Raw genomic sequence first — 14,543 nt, 5'->3', positions numbered from 1 at the left:
GCTTCTTTCTGGGCCACTATAGCCACATTGCTCATGAACCCACTGGGCAAGGACAGGAGTGGCTGGGGAAAGAGGATGACTGCTGGCCACATAATGTGTCATTCTATCCACTTGGTTGGTGAACCTTTGTTCTGCAGAGGCAACCCTTTGGTAACCCGTGCTTCAGCAAACCAACCCAATAAGCTATCCGATACTTTAACCTAACCTCTATAGCGGAAACACTTATGAAGAATCTGTAGTGGTCCCATATCGATAAACTCAGACTGATCAAGCTTACATTCCTTATTCCATTATCCCACATCCTTCATCATTGTTTGCACATATATTCTCCATGTTTTTCTCTATAAATATCAGAGAACTCTAGCAGTTCTTCAGGAGTATAGCATACTTCTTTTTGGGTGGTCATCTGGACTTCAACTTCACCTTTGGGGACACACTTATGTCTAGTTAGTCATAAAGGCAATAGTATGTGGGGAGGGTGTTTGCTGGGAACCTGAAGCTGTACCTTGTAAGGCACCTGCCTCAGGGAATCTCCAGATGTAATTATCAGCCTGTATAGTTGGGCTAATCTTCTCCAGTGTGGTGGTGGATGGTTTTACTGAGAGTGGAGTAATCTTTTCAGATGGGAGGGGTGGTACTCATGGCTGGGAGTGGTTCATTGGCATCTTGGGGCTCAATGTCTCCATCTTCCGTGTATAGGACTGGATCTCCCCATCCCCAATCTCAGAGTCCCACTTCTTTCCAATCAGTGCTCTCACTTTTAATATCAAACACCTTTAAACCTTCTAGGTTGAGAATTAAGCTATTTCCCAGGTCAACAGTTTGAAACCACCTGGGAGAAAGATGAGCCTTTTTATTGCTGAGGAGATTAAAGTCTTCCACAGGGGCAGTGGGAATTGAGTTTATGGGACTGTGAATTCACTAGGGTGGTGCAAGTAGTTTGTATTTTTGTGTCAGTTTAATAAGCATTTATTATATGTTGTATGCATTCAAATAACAGAGCATTTCTGTTCTGACAAGGGTTTTTCTCTTTCAGTATTGTGAACTGAGAGCTAAGCATTTCTATCATGTTTAGGGCATTTTCTGCCTAATAAGAAGAAAGGAGTTACCGTCGGTGCAGTGGGTTAAGCATTGGTCTGCTATCCACAAGGTTGGTGGTTCAAACCTACCAGCTGGAGGATGTCTTCTGCTCTTGTAGAGATTTATTGCTTCTAATCCTATGGAACAGTTCTACTCTGACCTACAAAGTATTATTTGGAATCCAGTCAACAGCAGTGGGTTGTTGTTTAGTATGAATAATTAAGATATAATTGTATATGTTAATGTTGCCAGGACTTGTCTTGCTACAGCAATGGACCATGAATTCCAGGAGTAAACGTCTAATATTAGTAAAAGCTTAGTACATGTCTGAATAATTGTAGATGTTTAAATTAAATAAAATTTAAACCATTTATTCAACAAATGCAGAGTACCAATGTTGTACTAGACATTGAAGCAGGCTCTGGACAGCATAGAAGGAAGTTGGCCACACAAGCAAATTAGAGTGAAATGTGGGCAAAATAGGAAGTGGTTGCTATGGGGCGGCTCCAGGAGTTTGAGCACATTATGAAGATAGAGAGCTGATGGCTTAGCTACTTTAATAGCACTTGGTCCTCGTTATCAATAAAGTCCTATTAAAATGATTCAATTTGAACTTTAATGTAGTGAAAAGACATCTAGAACTTTAGAATTTTCCTAGGGGAGAAAGGAGAAAGGTAAAGACCACTGCAGAAAGACCCTTACAGTTGAATGGTTTTGGTTATTTCTCATTCCCATTTCTGTTTATCTTTTATCTTGTAAAATATTTGCATGTGCACATTTGCTGCTTGGGCTAGTGTTGCTAAGAGGAGGCGCAGTTTCAGGCACCTCTACTCCTTGGTTCTTATTCTGCTTATAAGAAAGATTTTACGTAAGGGACAAAATTCAGAGGAGAGTCAGAGAAAACATGTGAACAGAAAGAGTGAGTTTATGGATGGAGGGTTGATACTTTGGAAAAGAAGTCCAAAGGACCCTTAGCTAGTCTAAACAAAAAACCAAATTCACTGCCATTGAGTCAGTGATGATTCATACCGACCCCCTTGTGGGTTTCCATTATTGTAACTGTTTATGGAAGTAGAAAGCCCATTCTTTCTCCTGAGGAGCTCCTGGTGGTGGTTTCAAACTACCAACCATGCAGCTCACAGCCGACTCATAACCACAACACTAGCAGGGCTCAGCACCAGGTAAAATGTTATGCTGGACCTTATATTGGTTAATGGTGGCCTTGACACCAGAGGCTGGCTTTCTGGCGGATCTTCTACTATTGGCTGATCCTCTGTAGCATCACCCCCCTTTCAAGTGTGCATTTTCTGGCACTCTATAAACCTAGTACCTCAGAGTTACTCAGACCAGAAACTCAAGAGTCTATTCAGTCACTGTGGGGATTGTGTGAATATTCAGTCTTTCTTCCCTGGCCAGTTCATTATCTCCCAAAAGCTCTGATCTCTTCCATTGATAAAGAAATATTTCCTATTCTGCCCTCCACTTTCTTTTGTGCTGATGAGGTGTGAGGAATCTTGTGGTGACCTCTTTTGTATTTAAAATTCCTACCCGTTTCTTTCTGCTTCCTACCTCTTCTATCCTTGCCACTTTCTGGTTAGCTAACAGATAGCAAAAGCTAAATCCTCTAAGATTGGATCCGATCAAAATTAGTACTTTTGGTTCGGGGATAAAGCCAAAGTCAAAGTTAATGACTCCATAACCCATGACCAAATTCCAGCAAGCAGGTGGATAGAGATTTTGCATCGTTCAGAGGCAAATGTACACTAGGGATGAATTCCTTCCTTAAACCTGCATATCATGACGTTGTGGACTCAACAGGCAGATAACCTTAACCGCAACTGTATTCTTTTTTCTTTCAAGCAGCAACTGTATTCTTGTTTAGAAGTTCTTAATTCGGAATTTCAACTTTGACCTCGCTGGCACTTTTTTCACCCAGATATTTAAACCATTTTTGCGTATAACTATCTAAAGTGCAAACAGTAATCTGGACACTAAGGATGGTCTCACGTTGTTTACCTTTGTTAATATGTAAGAGTAGTTGATAGTAAGTGTTAACACACTTGAAAATTGAAAACCGGACAGTATTCAAGGAATGCTGGGCGGCGGGGGAGGATAAAGAGTGAATGGGAGAGAACACGGAGACAAAAGTTATTTCGGAGGAGAAAGACTGTCTTTTACTAGGGGGCGGGTCTTGAACATATTGTTTATTGACTACCCTGTCACCTGATGCTACGACTCTCCTCTTGTCCACGTCCCGCCGGCTGGGTCCAGTTTTCACCGGAGCAGGAACTCGGAGGGTGGAAAGCCCACTTTCACAAGGTCTCGAGTCAGCCTTCGCCCTCAGGGTCTGCAGGGGCTTGAGGACCCCAGGCCCGGGACGGGCGACATCAGAAGGCGGCGCGCACACGGGCCGGGGAGGCACGATCTGCAGAGATTTTTGGTTGTTCGCACGATCTGCAGAGATTTTTGGTTGTTCAGGGTCACGAGGAATGACCCTCCGCAGAGGGCTCTGGCGAGCCGCCCACAGCACGGAGGTCGCGTCCCAGAGCAGAGCTGCCCCCGAAGCCCCTCCAGCATCGAGCCGGGCCCACTGGGCCGCCTCGGGGTCACAGAGGCGGCCCGCGGGGAGCGAGGGGCCGGGGAGTCGCGGCCCGGCCTCCGCGAGATCTCCACCCCCCGCCGCGGTCCCCAGACTCTCGTTAAGGCATCGCGTGGCTTGGGCCTGGGGGCAGAGCGAGCGCCCAGCGGGCGGAGCGGATTCGGCGCGCGGGGGGCGGGGGGGCGCCCCGGCTTGTTGACTTCGGCGGCCTCGGCCTTGTGCGCATGCCCAGTGCCCCGACGGCGCCGCAGCCGACGGTCGGGCTTCCCCGGCCGCGGGTTCCGGGCTCCGCCCCTCCGGCGTCGGCCCCCGCGGAGCGTGGTGGTTGGGCAGCCGGCGTCGTTGGGACTCGAGAGCCCGAGCGCCTGGACCTGCGCACCTCTGCGGCTGAGCCGACGGACCGCCGGGTTGCAGGTAACGTTGCCCCTCGCAGACTCCGGGTCTTGCGGGCCGGAGTGCCGGGCGCCTCGGAGCCAGAGGAACCGGGGAGCTGAGGGGGCTGAGGCCGGGGTGGGGGTGCGGGTGGGGTGGGGAGAGAAGTTGGGGGGTGGAGGGCCGGCAGCGGGGAGGGTCCGGGAACTGAGGGGGCCTGGTGGCCGGGGGTGGGGGGCAGGTCGTTGAGGGGCGACCCGAGGGCAGCGGGGGTCCCGCGGGAGTGGGGGCGGGCGAGAGCTGTGGGTCGGGGGCGCCGCGTCCGGGGACCCAGTCGGGGGCCTGTGCGACCACTGTCTTCGGGACTGTCCCCTCCGGACAGACGCCCGCAGGCCTCCGGGGGCTTTCACGTTCTCTCGGGACTTTCTGTTTTGCTTTTAAAGGACGAGATCGGATCTAGGCTGGCTGGGGACGCAAGGGGTGGGAAGAGATTTGAGGTTAGAGAGGAGCGCCAACGTTTTTCTGTTGTTGTTTGAGCGTCTACTACTGTTAGTTCTAACTGCCTTGCCTGCTCTGGTCCCACTGGTTTTTCAGAAAACGCCTTAGAGAGGACCCATGAGTAGAAACGGACGGACTCATTTTGCATAACAATTTTTTTTAACTTCCCTCTCTTGTTTTTGTATGGCCTTTGTTTGAAAAAAAAAGATAAATCATAGCCATGTCTTCTTAAAAATTACAAGTTTAATGAATTTGCGTATGGAGGGAAAGTGCGCTTCCAGCAGTTATTACACTCCCACCGGTTTTATTTTATTACTAAAGTAGTAGGTGCTCTTTAAGAAAAAGAATTGAGTCAAACAATGAAAACACCTGCCCCCGACCACTTACCTCCCCCATTTTTCCTGTTACTATCCTGGGTAACTGGGCTATAAATGTGTATAGTCATTTAGATTTGTTTTTTTTATGCATATAATGAAAATGTTTAAAAAGAAAAATTGGGATTATATTTTTATTAGTTATATATATCAACAATAATTACCATTTGGTTATGTAGCTCTTTCATTTTAAAGGCTGCATAACTATGTGCTTAATTATCTCCTTTTCTCTTTCTTGCTGAACATTATCCGAAAATTTTGAGTAATCATTAGCTTTTAAAAAGAGGTACAGACCAGAAATTTAAAACATAGTGTAACCAGACAGACAAAACAAGCCCCAAAGTATTGTAAACCTTTCAGAATGTCAAGGGCCAGATGGAAATACTTTCATATTAAGTTGAGCAATATATTTGCACAGAACCTAATGGTAATTTACATGAGACTTGGATGACTTCATAAAGCAATACATATATAATGCATTTTTCAACGTAAATTTAAATGTCCTCTTTGACCCCCAGACACGATTCCTTAAACATGGACTGGCTACTGTCATATGAAGAAAAGGTAAGGTAGAAGGCCAGTAGCCAAGAACTTTGTATTCTACAACAGCCAGGGTTTAAACACATATAAGACTTAAGTAGAAGGATGATCTTTGACTCAGAAAATTCAAACTTACTGCCATGAAATCAGACACAGTCACCATGTAGGACAGGGTAGAACTGCCCTGTTGAGTTTCCAAGACTGTAACTGTTTGGGGGAGTAGAAAGCCTCATCTTTCTCCTGTGGAGTGACTGGTTGTTTTGAACTGCTGATCTTGTGGGTAGCAGCCCAATGCAGAACCACAGTACCATCAGGACTTTTTTCTCAAAACCAAAAATCAAACTCATGCCATCCAGTTGATGCCAAATCACAGTGACCCTGTAGGACCCAGTGGAACTGCCCCTGCAAGTTTCTGAGGCTGTAACTCTGTGCTAGAATAGAAAGCTCACTTAACTACTAAGAGGAGCGCTGGTGGCGTATGAATTATGTCCCAGGCTGCTAACTACAACAAAAGCTGTTGAAAACCTTGAGCTGCTGCTTAGGAGAAAGATATTTTCTACTCCCATAAAGATTAACAGTCTCAGAAACCCACAGGGACAGTTCTACTGCCCTATAAGGTTCCTAGGAGTTAGAATCTACTTGATGACAGTTAGTTGCAAGAAGCTAGCAAATCCTCATTATACTTTATGCAGAAAAGCTGGAGGCTTTGTTGATTTAATCACTGCCCTGCACTTATTCAGAAATACTGTGTGTTCATCTGGTGGTAACTAGCCTCCAGGGAAAACAAAGCTAGTAAGATAATCACAAAGAAGAGTTTGGCTTCTAAATCTTAAGCTAGATTATATAGCATTTTATTATTTTAGGAACTGTGCTTAAAAGAACCTAGAACTATCAATGCTATTATCCTTAACAGTACCCAACCCCCCCCCCCCTCCAAAATTGTGGTGTTTTGGTTTTTAGGGCTTTTCTTTGGTTATGTGGGTTGCTGATTCAGAAAATTGCATTGGCTGGATGACATCAGCTGTAGTGTTTTAGATATGGTGGTCCATATTTTCAGCTATTAAGTTACACTAACATAATTATCATCCTGGTTTTAAATATGAGAAGAATTCAGACCCACAAATTAGAGGATAAGACAAGAAAGTGTGAGAAATACTTAAAAAAGAATTAGGTATTAAACACTTCCTAGGGAAGCGGTCTGTATAACCATAGTGGCTAATTGGTTATGCATTGAGCTGCAGAGCATAAGGCCAGTGGTTGAAACCCACCCGTCACTCTACAACTTTTAAAATATTTCAAGTTTTGTATACCTAAAGGGGGCAGTTCTTCTTTGCCCAATAGGGTTGCTCTGAGTTAGAATCTATTCGATGGCAGCAGATGTTTCTCTTTTATATGAGAGGCTGTGCAATTTAGACAGAGACTACGAATTCAATATTTCAAAGCCAGCGCCTGATGGAGAAGAGAAGAAAAGAAAAAAGAAAATTGAAATGACACATACATAGAAGTGTGACAGCAATTTAGAGTGTTGAGAGTGTAAGACTTCATAGCAATTTCCATAAAGTCTTTTGAAGCTCTAAATTTTTCTTCTTTGAATTATACAGTAAACATTTCAGGACACATTTTAATATATAGAAGTCAATGGAAATTCATGTTAAACGTTTCAGAGGTGAGGTAGACTCAAAGCTTTTTTATAAGAAAAATTCTAACTTTCAAAGAGTTGCTGTGCACAGGGGGAGATGCCATTTTATAATGAGACTGGAACATTTTAATTTTAATAAAGGAGTTTGAATTCTTGACATTACATTTTTGGTTTCAGAACGTTTGAATGCCAAAACCAAACTTACTGCCATCAAATCAATTTTGATTCCTAGTGGGCATAACAAGTTGAAGCACCAGAAAGTTGAACATGTTGAGCTATATTAACCTTATGCTATTACAGGAAATAGGAACAGGGAAGGATTTAATGCTGTGTGTGTGCGTCCATACTCAAAAATGAGAATGATTTTATTGCTGATGAGGAGAAATCGACATTTTTTGTGTTTCTAGTTTAACCTGAAACCACTTGGGAAATGCCGGAAAGAAGGGCTTGAACACATTAAGTTTTAGTCTTACAGGTTAGTGGTTTCAGAGTCTGAATTCACGGCACTAGTTTTGGGGAAGGGTTTCTCTCTATCTTGGCTGATCCTTGTCTCTTCAGCTTCTGTTTCCTGGTTTTTGAAGATGTGCATGTGGATTGACATCTCTCATATCCCATTTCTGCTACACTCACTCACTTTTAAAATCTTATTTGTATATCCAAAGAGATTGACTCAAGATACATTGCACACTAATCCTGCTTCATAACTTAACAAAGATAACACATACCCAAACGGGCATGCCACATGCCACAATTCAATCCAGAACAGAACTTCCTAGAATTAATTAGTTTCTATGCCTAAGACAAAGAGTGAGGGCTATTCTTTGAAGGGTTTTAGTTTTAAAGACTATTGTGTGTATGAAATAACTTGTATAAGTACATAAAGGAGTTCTCTGGTTTTTCTGTTTTCTTATCTTGGGATGCTCTCCTGAAGAAGGAAAAATCATCCTGCAGGTCTCAGTTCAAGCACTGTTAATTCTATGAATCTGTTTTGACTCATTTCCTTATTCCCCAATATGTCTTCTATGGTCATTATAATATTGCAGCATAGGTACTTGTGTGTTTTCTTACTTGATTTTAGTTTATTGAGGACTGAGGGCGTGCTTTTCCTGTACCCCCCCTTTTTTTTAAGTTTTATTATTTTTTTCCTGTACCCTTTTGTCTGCTAGCATGTGACTTGGGTTTTATTGGACTTATACATGCATGTATTGAAAAAACTTTGTGACTATCAAATGTATATGGAACAGTGCTAACTTTTTAGTGAAAGTACTGGTGAAAAACTGGATTAGTTTGAATATGTTCACTTTGTTCATAGGTCATATGCTTATTATCACATATCATATCCTTATCACATTTCCTTAGAGATTGTATTCAATGAGAGTATGTTACCATCACAAACTCAATCTCTACCATCAGGTTATAGTCTACTACTTGGAAAAGATCTCTGATCTATTTTAAGTTTTGTAAATATTGTGTATAAAGGTGATAATTCAAACATTATGTATTTGCCCAATTAGGGAATTATAGAAAGGAGAATTGCAGACAACCAAGATCTCTTGGCTTACTATTTAGGAGTGAAAGAAGAGAGCAGTTAGTAGAGCTGAAAGTGAAAGCAGACAATGCATTGTGACCTGACTGCATCTGCCGGAACCCACTCTACAGTGCTGTCTGATAGCATGGCTAATCAATTTTGCACTTTTATGTCAGAGGGAGGTCCCCCGAGGCTTCAGTCATGTGTGGACCATTTAGTAGATTTGGGGCTTCCAGTGTCATGTCATCCAGAGCCTTTTGCAAACTGGGATTAAGACTTCGGAAAAATCTCTTTGACCATAGACCAGGAATAGGAATAGACTTGCTCATGTAGAGTGCATTGGAAAGTAGATTATTGCAGATACAGTTAAGTTGAAATTTAACACCTTATCATTTAATCTCCCTTTTGGCCCATTTTAAAATTTGTTTTTGTTTTTGACATTTCATGTTTCCCTTTTGATTGAGGTTTTTTTCTGTCTGTTTTACTTTGTTTTGATAATAGTTTTCTGTGTATAAAATCAAGATAGGCAAATCTATAGAGCCAGCACCACTTGTGTCAGTTTATTGTTCTGTGGTGGTTTGTGTGTTAGTTACTGTGATGCGGGGTAATTAATGCCAGCAGGGTAATCCAAAGTGAACAGGTTTTAGGGGAACTTCTAGATTCACAACAGACAATGGAGATGACTCATCTTGCTACTTCAGAGGAAGAAGCAGGTAAAAACTGCAAAGCTCCGAAGCATTTTCAAATACTGAAAGCTTAAACAAAAGAAACAACATTATTGGTGACACTGCCAGCAAGTGGGGCCATCAGGTCCAACCAAGGCCACTCGAAATATGACGGCAGAAGAAATGATTTCTTAAAGGGGAGTCAGCCATGGTAATGTGAGTGCCTTAACTCCTGTGGGAGTGAAGCTCTCAGGGTCTTCGTTTGCTGAAGGGGCAAGACTCAAGGTAAAGAGAAACAGCTGCAAAAATCTTCTAATGATTGGAACTTGGAGTGTGCGAAATAGGAATTTAGGAAAATTGGAAGGGATCAAAAATGGAATGGAACACGTGAAGATTTGTGTCCTAGGCATTGGTGAACTAAAATGGACTGGTATTGACCATTTTGAATCAGAAAAGCTTGAGTTGCTATTTTGGGATTAACATAGTCAAGAGGAGTGACGTGACATTCACTATCATTAGGGGTCTTGTTAAATTCATGTTGAAGTACAATGGTGGTATAGGATCATATCTATCCACCTTCAAGGAAATCCAATTAATAACACTATTATGCACTAACCACAAGAGCTAGTGATGAGGAAATCGAAGAAGTCTACCAATAATTTCCATCAGAAATTGACCCAATATGCAATCAAAATGTATTGGTAGTTATTTGGTGATTGGAATGCAAAAGGTGGAAACAAAGAGGAAGGAGCAGTAGTTGGAAAATAAGGTGTTGGTGATAGAATGGATGCTGGAGATCAAATGACAGTATGTTGCAAAATCAGTCACTTTTTCATAGCAAATACCTTGTTTCAACAACACAAAAAGGCAACCATACATATAACCTTCCCCAGATGGAATACATAGAAATCAAATTGAATATATCTGTGAAGACAAGATAACAAAGCTCAATAACAGTAATTAAAATCAGGCCAGGGACTGACTGTGGAAGAAACCACCAGTTACTCATATACGTTTAGGATCAAGCTGAAGAAAATGAAAACATGTCCACTAGAGCCAAAGACAACCTTGAGTCTATCTCACCTGAATTTCAAGAGTATCTCAAAAACAGATTTGCTGCATAGAACACTAACGACAGAAGACTTGATGAATTGTGAGAGGGCTTTAAGACCATTTATGAAGAAAGCAAAAGGTCATTAAGAAAAAAAAAACAGGAAAGAAAAGATCAAAGTGGATGACACAAGAAAGTGAAACTTGTGGTTAAATTATAGAGTAACCAAAGCAAATGGAAGGAAGGGTGAAGTCAAAGAGTTGAATAAAAACTTTCAAAGGGCAAGACAGAACCAAATAATATAATGAAGTGTGTTGAGACTTAGAAAACCAAAGGGAAAGAACAAACATGCTCAGAATATATCTTAACCTGAAAGAACTGAAGAAAAAACTCAAGCCTCTAGTTGTAATTTTGAATGCGTCTATGGGCAAAATATTGAAGATTTCAGGAATCATGCAAAGAAGATGGAAATGCAGTTACTGTACCAAAAAGCAAAACCAAAAAAACAAGAACAAAAAACCCTAGTGTACAGTGCACCATTTCAGGAGATAACATATTAACAAGAATCAATGGTGTTGAAGGAAGTAGTTCAAATGGCCCTGAAAGCATTTGCCAAAAACAAGGCTCTAGGAATTGATGGAATACACATTTAAATGTTTGTTTCAGCAAACTTCTGATGCACTGGAAGCACTCACTCATCTATACCAGGATACTTGGAAGACAGCTAGTTGACCATCTGACTGGAAGAGATCCATACTTGTGCTCATTCCAAAGATAGGCGACCCAACAGAATGCTCAAGCTGTAGAACACTATCATTGATATTGCATGCAAGTAAAATTTTGCTGAAGGCCTTCTAATAAAGATTGAAGTAGTACATTAACAGAACTGCCAGATGTGTTCAGGCTGGATTCAGAAGAGGACATGGAATAAGGGTTATCACTGCTGATGTCTGATCATTCTTGGTTGAAAGCAAAGAATACCATAGAAAGGTGTTTGTTTATGTTTTGTTGACTATGCAAAGGCATTGCATTGTGTGAATAATAATAAACTTTGGATAACCTTGAGAAGAATGGGGATTCCAGAATATTTCACTGTGCTCATGCACAACACAAGCCAAGATGCAGTTTGTTTGAACAGAACCAGGGAATACTGCATGGTTTAAAATCAGGAGTGGTGTGTGGCAGGGTTGTGTACTCGGCTTATTTGTCCAGTTTGTATCCTGAACAAACAGAGCTACTTATATGAAGAAGAATGTGAAATCAGGACCGGGGGAAAGTTTATTAAGAACCTTTAGTATGCAGATGGCACATCCTTGCTTGTTGAAAGTGAGGAGGACTTGAAGTACTTGAAGAAGATCCAGGATTGTAGCCTTCATATGGATTATAGCTCAGTGCAAGGAAGACCGAAATCCTTACAACTGGACTAATAGGTAATCTGATATGACATGGAGAAAAGGTTGAAGTTGTTAAGGATTTTGTCTTCTTAGATCCACAATCAATGCTCATGGAAGCAGCAGTCAAGAGATCAAAAGATTAATTGCATTAGGTAAATCTGCTGAACGAGACATCTTTAGAGTATTGAACAAAGATGTTGCTTTGAGGACTAAGGTACACCTAATCCAAGCCATGTCATTCTCCTTTGAAGCATGTGCATGTGAAGTTGGACAATGAGTAAGGAAGACTGTAGAAGAATGGATGCATTCGAATTGTGCTAGAGAAGAATATTGAACATATCCTGAACTGCTAAAAGGAGTAATCAATCTATATTGGAAGAAGTAAGCAAAGAGTCCTCCTTCGAGGTAAGGATGGCAAGACTTCATCCGACATGCTTTGGATATAGTGTCAGGAGAGACCAGTCTCTGGAGAAGGACATCGTATTTGGTAAAGTGAAGGGGCAGTGATAAAGAGGAAGGCTCTTAACAAGATAGATTGACACAGTGGCTGTATCAATGGGCTCAGGCATAGGAATAGTTGTGAATTGTGAGGATGACGCAGAACAGTGCAATGTGTTCTTGTGCTTAGGGTGGCTATAGGTCGGAGCCTGTTGCATGTCACCTAATAACAACAACAATGAGACAATAACTGACGTAATGATTTCTTGGGGGTATGGCGGGGATGATTGTATGGAAATGGTGAGTTAATAGCAGTGAATACAAGCGAGAAGAAAAGTTCTAAAATCGATTGATTGACAACTTGATATGATTTAACTGTTGTTTATGTGAATTATAAACCAATATAACTTTTTAACCTATAATGCCTCGATTTTTAATTTCAGGAAAATATTTTTGTTTCTATTCTTTACTTTCATAGTCATCCATGTATATTAATATATACATTTGATTAAATGTTACAAAAACCTGTGCTCGGCGTTGTAGAGTTAAAAAAATCATTGGGGGCTCGTACAGCTCTTATCACAATCCATACATCCATCCATTGTGTCAAACACATTTGTACATTTGTTGCTATCATCATTATCCAAGCATTTTCTTTCTACATGCGCTCTTTGTATCAGCTCCTCATTTTTTCCCCTCCCTCCCTCATGAACCCAATGAATGTAACTTTGAAAAGTGAAAGAATGGAAAGGAGAAATTTTGAGAATAGGTTGTTAAGCACAGCAAAAGGAAAGTGAGTAATCCCTTTACTTAATGTGTGAATGGATAAAACAAGGATGATAAAAGTTTGATAAATATATATGTGTACATATATACATATGTATGTATATATAGGAGATGGTAATGGAATTTTTTTCAAAGATAAGTATTTAAATTTTTTTTGTAAAACGTTATCGCCTTCAAAATACTCTCCATTACACTTAATACATTTGTAAAATCTGTGCTTCTGTTCTTGGAAACATTTTTCAGAGTTATCTGTTTGGATGGCTGACAGCACCTCCCTCGTTTTTTCTTCACCTCTTCTACGTCATCAAATCACTGTCCTTTCATGTCTCTGCATTTGCAAAAATGAAAAGAATTCACACACAGTGAGGTTGAATAAGTAAAGTGTGTGCAACAAGGGAGACATGCTATTTTTTTGCCAAAAACTGATAACACTGAGATGACTGCGTGAGCAGGTGCATAGTGATGGTGGCAAAACTGTTCCCCGTCCACCACAAATTAGGCCTTTTTGGTAGCACATTGTTACGTAATCTTTTCAGAACTTCTAAATAGAAAGCTTGATTAACAGTCTGACCTGGTGGAATGAACCCCAAATGCACTACGAGTCGACCATTTTGTTCATTCAGAAGTTGACGGATGCCAGAATGAGGGTTGTCATCACTTTATATTTCATGTTTTTTGGAATGAGACAACCACTGGTACACTTGAGTTTTATGCACAGTGCTGTCCCTGTCAGCTATGTTAAACATCACAAAGTTTCTGCAGCGTTTTTCTTGAGCAGGAAACAAAAGTTCACAGCTGCACACTGTTTTCTTAAATCTGCCATCACAAAAAACAAGGTTATGGAAAAACTGCTTTTACGGAAAAAATTCACTGTGACAAGAGAGAAAGTTCCCAGGTGATGCCACTGGGTTCACTAACTCAGAGTGAGTTGTCTGATGCTTGCTTAGCAAGAAAAATGGCATACTACGAAAGCTCTGTTCTGCCCAACACAGTTCTTAGGTATCCCCTCATGCATGTCTATGTAATTTTATGGATTTTACTGTGTTAGCTGTGCAGGGCTTCCAGTTGAGTTGGCATGCTTAATGCTTTTCAGTAACCATCAAGTGCTTATAAACAGTGTAGTGATAATCACATGGTCATACAGCCAATTCAGTTTGTAATCTGGAGTTATAATGACCATTTGAATACTGGAAGATTAAGTGTGGTGAGGTTTTCATCCTTTGTTCTCAGGTGACTTTTCTGTCTCAACGCATTTGGTCATTTTCTCATCTTACCTCTTTTTTAAAATTGATTTTTTTTATCATTTTGGGGGTTCTTACAGCTCTTATAACAATCTATATATCAATTGTATCAATCACATTTGTGCAAATATTGCCATGATCAGTGTCAAAGCATTTTTTTTTTTTACGTGAGCCCTTGGTACCAGCTCCGTCGTCTTACCTCTTAAAGTTGGTTGTTTTAGGTTTAGTTTTCTTCAGTTGATTTTTTTCCATACCCGATTCCACCCAACACATTGGTTTCAGCTATCTCGTCCTCTTTACTGGAGCTACCAATTCTACTTTGTTTTATTATTTTGAAT

General features: G+C 41.1%; 1 protein-coding gene across 4 annotated transcripts in view; it reads left to right on the top strand.

Moving 5' to 3' along the window:
• The first annotated feature begins 3,883 nt into the window (after positions 1-3,883).
• PCMTD1 (protein-L-isoaspartate (D-aspartate) O-methyltransferase domain containing 1) overlaps positions 3,884-14,543 on the top strand; it is a 108,598-nt gene continuing 97,938 nt past the window's right edge. For 2 of the 4 annotated variants that reach the window (XM_075549658.1, XM_075549654.1), the window contains exon 1: positions 3,954-4,093. Coding sequence is in view for 1 of the 4 variants with exons in the window: in XM_075549656.1 (XP_075405771.1) it covers positions 3,904-4,093 (190 nt within the window). In the remaining 3 variants the exon portion in view is untranslated. Of the gene's footprint in view, positions 4,094-14,543 lie in introns of all 4 variants that reach the window. The other 2 variants (XM_075549656.1, XM_075549655.1) reach the window with 2 other exon arrangements.

The sequence above is a fragment of the Tenrec ecaudatus genome, chromosome 5, assembly GCF_050624435.1.
Source record: "Tenrec ecaudatus isolate mTenEca1 chromosome 5, mTenEca1.hap1, whole genome shotgun sequence".
Classification (NCBI taxonomy): domain Eukaryota; kingdom Metazoa; phylum Chordata; class Mammalia; order Afrosoricida; family Tenrecidae; genus Tenrec; species Tenrec ecaudatus.
Note: the sequence above shows the minus strand (reverse complement) of the source record. Positions and strands in the feature narration are given on the sequence as shown.